Source organism: Sinocyclocheilus anshuiensis, unplaced genomic scaffold (assembly GCF_001515605.1).
Source record: "Sinocyclocheilus anshuiensis isolate Anshui unplaced genomic scaffold, SAMN03320099.WGS_v1.1 scaffold1010, whole genome shotgun sequence".
In the NCBI taxonomy this organism is placed as follows: domain Eukaryota; kingdom Metazoa; phylum Chordata; class Actinopteri; order Cypriniformes; family Cyprinidae; genus Sinocyclocheilus; species Sinocyclocheilus anshuiensis.
Window position 1 is genome coordinate 706031 of NW_015537936.1, and position 9491 is coordinate 715521.

The 9491-nt window shown below is 36.2% G+C and overlaps 2 protein-coding genes across 2 annotated transcripts in view; one reads left to right on the forward strand and one right to left on the reverse strand.

The window, feature by feature from the left end:
• The first annotated feature begins 1886 nt into the window (after positions 1-1886).
• The window catches only part of rec114 (REC114 meiotic recombination protein), a 17781-nt gene continuing 10176 nt past the window's right edge, over positions 1887-9491 (forward strand). Inside the window, exons 1-6 of the mRNA XM_016447720.1 lie at positions 1887-2015; positions 2457-2546; positions 4028-4111; positions 4702-4884; positions 6425-6496; positions 6652-6817. Coding sequence (XP_016303206.1) covers positions 1887-2015; positions 2457-2546; positions 4028-4111; positions 4702-4884; positions 6425-6496; positions 6652-6816 — 723 coding nt within the window. The 3' untranslated portion in view covers position 6817. The remainder of the gene's footprint in view (positions 2016-2456; positions 2547-4027; positions 4112-4701; positions 4885-6424; positions 6497-6651; positions 6818-9491) is intronic.
• LOC107658962 (neuroplastin-like) overlaps positions 7905-9491 on the reverse strand; it is a 44208-nt gene continuing 42621 nt past the window's right edge. Inside the window, exons 7-9 of the mRNA XM_016447710.1 lie at positions 9234-9241; positions 9048-9139; positions 7905-8956 (exon numbers count right to left, since the gene is read on the reverse strand). Coding sequence (XP_016303196.1) covers positions 9079-9139; positions 9234-9241 — 69 coding nt within the window. The 3' untranslated portion in view covers positions 7905-8956; positions 9048-9078. The remainder of the gene's footprint in view (positions 8957-9047; positions 9140-9233; positions 9242-9491) is intronic.

A 9491-nucleotide genomic window follows, 5' to 3' on the forward strand; every position in this document is an offset into this window, starting at 1 on the left:
CGCCGCGTCCCGAGTCGCTCTGATCTCGTGAATATTCATGGTGATGCTGATCTGTCGGGTTGCCATAGAAGCGAGAGCGGCAGCTCAGCCCACCCACTCAGAGTCAGTCAGGTCCCAGACACCTAGTCTAACCAAACATTATTCACACACCACGTATAATTTATTTATTTTTATTTTTTTACTAGTGGGTGCAGGACACTACACTCTAAAAAATGCTGGGTTAAATATAACCCAGTGCTGGGTAAAATAGGGACAAACCCAGCAATGACACTATTAAAATGGGTTTGTCCCTATTTTACCCAGCACTGGGTTGTATTTAACCCAGCATTTTTTAGAGTGTATAGTTCATTTATGTAGGCCTAAGTGAGGATAACAAAATAAAGTAAACTGTGACATATTATACCCCAAAATTCTTCATACAGTGGACTTCCAGTAAAACTGATAAAAATTTGGGACCAAAAATTCGATTTGACACTTTGAGCTGACCGTGTTTTGTTACATAGCCTACCTTTCTATCAGTTATCTGACATTATCAAGATGAATTTGTATTGACACAGTTTAACTCTTGAGCTCTTGTCATATTTTATTACCATTTTCTAAACTAGCCTATGAATAAACGGTGATAATGTGAGAAATTTTGAAGGTGTCTGAATACATTTTGGTTTGACTATAACCCTTTAAGGTTCTCCTCACGCAATTTTCACACAATATTCACATTTTACACATAAAACCAACATTTAGAGTGGGTTTATCGACTCAAATTACATTGTCAGATTATTTATTTTTTCTTTTTAGAGACCACTGACTGGTGTCAGTAACCCAGAGGAAAATAACGTTAGATTTATACGAATTAAACCACTGCTTTATACACGTTGTCGTTTTACAGTTTTTCTGAATTGCTAAAACACTAAACCCCAATCTGAACCAAATTCTCACTAGCTTAAACCAATTTGTCGAATAAAGCACTCTTTCTGCTAAACTTTAAACACATTCAGGCAGTTAGGCTCTATTTGCAAATCTCATGCACTCTTTTTTGCAAAACTTTAAAGACATTCTCATTCACTTAAACACTTATCACACTGTTGTAAACAATTGCACAACTTACAGTATTTGAGTGTACTGTAACATGCTATTCATTTAGAGTTTTATTTGACCTTTTTGGCCTTTGCAGTTGGACTGCAGTATTTTTGCAGTATCCAAGTGCTGAATATACAGTATACAAACATTCAGTACTATTCAATATTCAGCACAATACTATTCTTGCAGTACATACAGTAGGCCTATACAATATATTCATCTTAGTTGCAATTACTATGCTTTTTACAGAATTGCTAAATGGTTTACTCAATAGAATATACTTTTTTCTGTAATGTTCTGGATGCTGTGTTCTCCATTCTTCTCTGTAGTGTCTAATGAATGCTCTGTAGTGTTTATTTTATTGACCCGTGTGTGTGATCTGAGAGCAGTTTGATTTTGAGTGCAAGTGAAATGGTTTTGCAGTGATTGTTTGGTTTTGATGGAAGAGTCAGAGGTTTTGTGAATTTAGTTTGAGTATTTGGATTTGTGTTTAAGGTTTTGAGAAAATGAGTGATGGTTTCAAGAAATGTGTTTTAGCAATTCAGAAAAACTGTAATACATGTAGTTCCTCAAATTATAACGAACTGGTAATTTCAAAACGTAATATTACATCATTAAACCAAATTTACACTAAAACACATTATTTTCATTTTCTGACTAACATAAAATTCGACGTTGGAAATATTGACGCATGCGCACTACTGTTACGCTAGTAGGCTACGCGATTTAAATATTAACCGTCAATCCGCCTCCGCCTTTTTTCATCGGTTTTACGCGCTTAATTTTCGGGAAAATAAGTAAACGCGAACATGGAAAGTGATTATTCGTACAGAGAACATTCGAAAGACACGACAATTTCCGCTTGTGTTTGGAAACTGCGACGCTACGGTCGATTTCTCCCCGTAGGTAGTACCGTTAACGTTATCAGCGCATGGAAGGTGAGACATGAGCGAAAGTCCTGCCCTTTACGGAAAGAAAAACGGGACATTTGCGTGTTATGAGTGAAATATTTTAATTTCTTATTCATACAGACATCTCAGAGTGGGGAAAAAAGCAAACCCCATTCGTTTTTAACCATGAGTTGTTGTTGTTTCTTCGAAACTCCGAAAAAAAAAGTTTAATGAGTAGAACAAGTTGGTAAGATAACTATTAGTAGGCTACTGCTAATAAAATCAATAATTCTAAAATAGAGTTGTTTAAAGACAGTGTTAGTGTTGTTTGCTCAACCATTAAATTGTTGACTGTTGCTATATGATGTCTAGGGTGTTCTGGGTGGTTGTTAGGGTGTTGTTAAATGGATGCTGGGTGTTTTGGGTGGTTCACCCCAAGTCCCTGTTAGATTCTGTTCTAAACTAGTTTCTAATTTGTGTTTCTTTCAGATTTTCGAGTCCAGTGAAAGCGCTGGCCAGCTGGAGCTGAATATTCTGGGCTCTGGTCATCTGCTAGTATCTCAAGGCCAGGAACTCATGGTAAGATTATATGAAAACACACAGGATCTGTCTAGTGACCAATGAAAATGTTTTTTTTTGGCTGTTTATGAAATGCCACTCTCTAAGCCTTTGACACTCTTCTTCCCATCAGGCTTTAAGTGCAGGGTCAGGATAGCGCAGGTTCCGCTGAGCCCATCATAAGAGCTTGACCGTATTTCTTTCCACCCGCAGAAAGAACAGCATAATCCCCTTCCCGTCCCACTGGGCCTGTCGCTGTCCCTTTGGGATTGCCAGGCTGAGTGCTTCGGATATCTCTCAACAATAAGCCTCAATCTTGGACTCGTGGACACAATAGTCTCTGGCTCCTCATGGTGAGCCGGGGAGCTGCATTTGGAGAAAGAGTCACATTTCCAGCTTTCATGCAGAACAACGGAGCCAAATGAGGCAGCGTGCCCATCCAGAGCAAAGCATGGGGTGATTTTGAGAGCAGGGACCGGCGTCCAGTCATGGATATGAGTTTATAATCTGAACAACCCTGTTTTATTATATATAACATGTTTACAGACATTTCCATTTTCCAAACTGAAAAAAAAAGCTCTACATTTGAAATAGTCACTTTTCCAAAGTTTCCAAGTTTAGATCGTGTTTTTGTTCTAAACACAATCCAATCATTTTTTGCTTGCACAACAAACCAGATGCAAAAAACAATGCCGTGCAACGCTGATGCGATATTTCACAAGCAAAGATATTAATTTTAATCTTATCCTCTTTGAGCATTTTTCTGCAGAGAGTAAAAATCTGTTTTTAGGTTAAAGTATATACTTTAACTCTGTAGAATTATGTAGTTTATTCAGTCACTGCACTTTCTTCATCAAGTATCAAGTGATCATTAAGTGATTTATGATAAATCCAAGAAAATAATTCTAGTTTTGATTTTGCATGAAATGAGGGGAAAGTTTCCCCGTTTGTTCTTGCTGTAAAACGTTAACTATACCCACTTGAGTAGAACCTTTAGTAGTAGTAGCAAAAGTAACAGTAGCAGTATTAGAACCAGAATGAATGTTGATATGGTTCCTGGTTGCATATTGCCTGTGAGGTGAACATGACAATCATGCATTGAAGTTGTTAGTAGAGCCCCCTTCTGACATGCTTGTGCAATAGCACAAAATACCTTGTACTCAATGTCTCAATGAAGAAAATGCTTTTATAGATGTAGAGGCATTGACTAACCTGATTACGGTATATATCTATATACCACACATAACATCCGTGCAACCTTTTCATTTACAAAAAACCATTCACATTTTCCCCAGCACAAAATTTAGTTGGTAAAAATATTGATTGATTGGATTAAGTGTTTCTGAATCTGCATTAGAAACACTGGAGGAGGTTTGCTGATGGCAGGTTCATGCTGCTCTGCTTACATGATGTGTTTTTCAGCCTGATATAATCCTATTAAATGAGTCTCTGCTGGATAATGGTGATGTGTGGTCTTATTTTCTTGGGGTTTTTTTTCGTAGGAGGGCTTTTCTCTGCTCAATGCACAGAGCTTCCTGAAAATCCAGCACAAATATGACAGTCTGCTGTTCAACATTACAATGAAGGTGAGAAGCAGTTCTGTGATGTTTCAAATTTATGCATTTGATGAATGAAGTATGTTCCCATACCTTGATCTGCAGTTTATATGCTCAACAAGATGTGATGCGTGCATGTTGTCCTGAAGGATGGTTCCGCCTCTTTGTCCTTGAAAGCAATAAACAATTTTAATATGCAAATTAAAAAAAAAATAACTGCTTCCGAGTGACCTTCAACTTACAGCTCAAAGACAAAATCTGTGGCTTGTTAATTAAGCTAATTATCTCTTCTCCAACATGTCTTTTTGAACAATAATTCCCTGCTTCATGAATACTGATGCATTTCTTGAAAACAACAGTCCCTGTTAAAGTTATTTGGTTGCAAACAGCAGAGCATCGTTTATGTGCAAATGCGATGCATAAATTGTTGCAAATGTGGTTTTGTGTTTGCACCTGTACAATTACATTGATGCTGTTTTCAGCTGAAATTGAGTTTAATTAGTGTTGAATGTCTTATGTTCCTAATGCAAGTTTTAAGGAACACCTTGTTTATACGTGATATGAAAATACAGCTGATTACAGTGGTACTTCTGTGTTTTTGTTTTGCATGTGTGTGTAAGGGTGAGAGCCGTTTGATCCGACTGCAGTTTGATGGCAGTAGTCGGGCAGAAGCGGCTGAGGTTTGCAGGAAGGCTGTGGAGAGGCTGCAGGATTATGTTCCTGTCCAGGAGCATCTGACCACCCCTGCACCTGCTGCTCCATCTGATCCTGCAGAACCTGGACCGTCTACACAGCAGCAGCAGGTTGGAAATACTAGACTTATTTTCCATCCACCCATCCATCTTCTCAAAAGATGTTTGTTAATATAAAGGGAAACTATGGGGTAATAATGGTGTGTACAGTAGGTACTACTAGAGCAGGTTGCAGTGGTAAGAGCAAGTGACAGTGCCAGTGGGTTTGTCCTTTGGCTTTTTAGCAGGTCACATCAACAGGCTGGTAAATACTGGTGAGCTTCCCGGTAAGTACCGGGTAACATACCACCAAAGGAACAATCCTTGGGCAGAAAACAGCAACTACCTAGCTGAACTAACTGTACGTAATATTTATAAACCGTAATAGTAACAAGTTATAAACAGTTCAAATGACTTGTGCGACACGTTTAATGCATGTAATGTTATATAAAACAGAACATTTAGCAGAAAATAAGGTAGAATTTAATTGGATCATTAGTCATGGCACAACTGGCTTGGGATTTTATTGATTAATATTATTTTTTCCTTGTTTAGTCAGCAGGCGTCATTCGAGAAGTTGTATTTTGGTACAAGATTATGGAAATTCATCTATCTATCTATCTGGACTTACTGTACATAATATGTATGTCAAGCTATAAACAGTTGAAATGCCTTGTGCGCCACATTTAATGCATGTAATGTGACATATATCAGAATATTTAACAGGAAACAATGCAGCACAGGATTTAATTAATATTTGTTTCTTTTGGTTAGTCAGCAGAAATCATTTGAGAAGCTATACAATTTTGATGAACAATTATGAAAGTTAATCAACCAATCAATCAGTTATTCAGTCTATCTATCTATCTATCTATCTGTCTGTCTGTCTGTCTGTCTATCTATCATCTATCTGGACTTACTGCACATAATATTTATACACAAGCCATCACAAGCTATAAACAGTTGAAATGATTTGTAACATGTTTAAAGAATGTAATGTGACAAACAAATATTTATCAGGAAATAATGTAGGTCAGGATTTGGATTATGATGGAACTGTCTTGTGGTTTATTCATTAATATTATTTCCCCTTTGGTTAGTCAGCAGAAATCATTTGAGACGTTATCATATTTTGATGAAAGATTGTTTCTTGTCTTTATTTTATCATGCAAATATGAAGGTTGCATAATAAGACCAGGAACATTTATTAAAAATATATATTTTTGTTTCAGTTTTCATTTAATCTTGAGGGAAGTTAATTTAACTAATAATAAATGTTAATTTGGATTTCCGTCACTAGGTGGCGCTGTTGCCACATAATGATAATAAATGGGTGAGGAGAGAAATAATCCCACCCTCAGCTGAACTGCTTATTTGTGAATCTGAAATGTAAATACACAGACTTGATGCTCTACATATAGGGAACACAAAAGCACAAAGGAAAGTCTCTGTGTAAAATATAGTTAGTGACAGCGATGCCCCGCAGCAGGATGAGAAAGATTGCCAGGGATGAGGACATTCAATTAGTAATGAGGGTATTGATCGGCTGCGGAGGCCCTCTGTGTGAATCCTGAGACTATAATGAATGGATCTATTTCTGTTTCCACTTCAGGCTCCTGAAGATGCACCACAAGCAGCCCCTGCCGTTGCCATGGGACCGCTGTCAATCAAACACCTTTCTCAGGTACCACTGGATCTGCATTGATCTGACAGCCTGGATCTGGTGTTGAGTCACTGCATTAGATGCTGTAGTCAGTGATATTTTAATTTGACCACTGAGATGTCATCCGTGAAGTGCACACTGACTTTTCATGCACATGATAGTCTCTTCCTCTTCAGTACTTCCTGGGTGAGCGTGAGCTGTCCCTGCCGATGGCGTATCATCAGTGCACGCTGCCCTCTGGAGACCTGGAGGCACTACTGCGCGTCTGCCTGCTCGATTCTGGCTTTCCTGCTTTCGTGGAGGAAGTCGAGAAGAAGATGAAAGAGCTGATGCAAGAATGAGGTAGAGTGTGCTCTCAAAATCACTGTCGTTGTTAACAAAAACTAAAACAATTAAAACTAAAATAAAACTAAAATCTTTTCGTTAATTGCAAGAAAGCTGAAAAATAGAAATATCACTAAAATCTTGGAAAAATTATTTCAACTAATTGTAATAAAATAAGTTGAAGTGCAAATTACTAGAAATGTTACTGAAATGAAGATGAAATAAATGGTATTAGATGAAAAACAAAGTAAAAAAGTAGAAATGCTGCTTTAGCTACCAATTTAAATAAGTCATAGCTTTATAAAAATGTTGTTAATTGCAATAAACCTGAAATAAAATATAAATATTATATGAAAAATTTAAATTGAACTAAAACTATTACAAATTTAACTGAAATAATAAATAAATATTATAAAAATAAAACCTATAAAAATCTTAAAAATAGAAATGCTACTTAGCAACTAACTGAAAATAAGCTGAAGTATAAAAATTACTAAAACTAAAACTGTTATAAATAATTTAATTAACTGCAATAAAGCAGAAATAAAATATACATTTTAAATGAAAAACAAAAAATTTCTAAAAAAAATAAATAAATAGAAATGTTGCCTTGGCAACTAAATGAAATAAAGCCAGTTTAAGTATTAAAATTATAACAATTAAAACTATTAAGAATCATTTCATTAATTGAAATGATATCTAAATATAAGAAGAAACACCTAAACTTGCCAGTTAACTGAAATAGCTACTCTAAAATGACTAAACTAAAATAAAAAATGAAAGTTCAATAAAAATAAAAAACGAATAAAAATGACAAAAGCGCATAACAAAATGACTAAAACTGAAGCTAAAAATTTAATTTATGAATATATGCTATAATAGTATATACAGTAAATAATACTAAAATCCAGTTACACCTTTGCTAAGCTCTGCCCCCATTGGTTACGAAGTGAGACAGGCTTTACAGAACGCCCATAAAAACAATTAAAAGTATGATTTTTAGTCAAATGTGCTCATAAAGTCAGTAAGGCAAAAGTTTGTTAATAGGCGGGTGATTTATAGCACATTTCTATAGAATCACACAGAAACACTGACATATTTTGGAAGCTTTATTCTGAAAAAGGAAACAATTGGTTTCACATAGTTTGTAATGGCTTTAGCTCCACCCACTTCCTCCCTTTAATGTTGGTCCGTTGTCATGATGACACACACTGTATTGATCAGGAGTTGTCATGCAACTACAGCAGTGCATTTCAAATGCGAAGCACCCTTATCTCTGAACTGTCCCGTTAAAGCTTTTTTATTCTCTGAAATGAAACAAACCCGCCCCACCTTACAATTGTCAGTAGGTCTATATGAATACATATTGCATAGGATTATAGCCATGCTGTACAAGAATCATCTTTTCTCTAAAAAGAAACAGGACATTTACAAAAAAAGATATATTCTTTTCCTTTTTACAGATGCTATTGTAATATTTGAACACTTACAGCACCACGTGTACGAGACGTCTAAATAACGCTAGAAAATAAATGTTACATGTATCCATTTCATTTAATACAATATCAGCTTTAAGATTAAATACTGTTCTGTCACTCACAAAGGTTCTTGCATTCTAGTTTAAGACAAAACACCTCCTTTTAGTATTGTTTTATTAGATGATAAACTGTACAAAGATCTCAATGATTCCTTACTTTTTTATCCATTTAAATTTCTTTAAAAACACACACACACACACTCTCACACACACTGGCTATTCATTTGGATGCAACGCCACTTAAAGTAACAATAGAAAAACTATATCTGAATCTTATTCGATTATGTTATTGCATGCATTCGAGACAACATGTAGATATGAAAAAGAATTAGTGCAGCAGGAGGGCATGATAAACGAACCAAATGCAACGTTAACAGCACATGTAGTAAAATCATCTTCATCATCACCTTCAGAATGGGTTCAGTCAGCATCCACATTCACACAGATCATGAGCCTGAATAAGGCAAACTTAAGACAGTCTTTATTGTTCGTTTCTGCCAGTGTAATGCTGTCATTATTGTTGTTTTCTTCTCCACGTGAGGCAGGATATGCGTCGCTGAAAATCGCCAGGACCGTCTCCTCTCCTCGGATATGTATGGTCAGGATATGCAGTTGGTCATCTGGAAACAGGGGAAGGGGAAGCATTTAGTCGACTAAAGGGAACGTTCGCATGCTGCTTTGTAACTCCAGACTCAATCATAAAGCGTAAACCTTCAGCTTTCTTCTATGTTGGTCTGTGGGCTCAGTTGGCGTTCCGCTGTCGCACGTTTTTGTCTTTGTGGTTGTTCGTGGAGTTAGTTTTTCTGCGTGACATATGTGTACGGTTAAACACTTTGCAGCATCGTAACGACACGTGTTAATAAACTCATTTATGGTGTTCATAAATTGTGTTCTTACATTGGTGCGCATTAAATATCGCATGCGATTTATCGTGCAGCCCTACACTATACTTTTTTCTGAAGTGGAAGTTTCACAAAATGAGATGATAAACATAATCAGGGTATCTTCCGATCATTCGTTTTTTAATTTAATATTGAAATCTGAAAAAAAATGAAAAAAAGGCACATATTTCGTTTTTCAATTGCTCAAACAAAATGAAAGATCAAGAAACCGGCTTCATTTTTCGTTTTTACGTTCAGGGATAGAAACTGAATA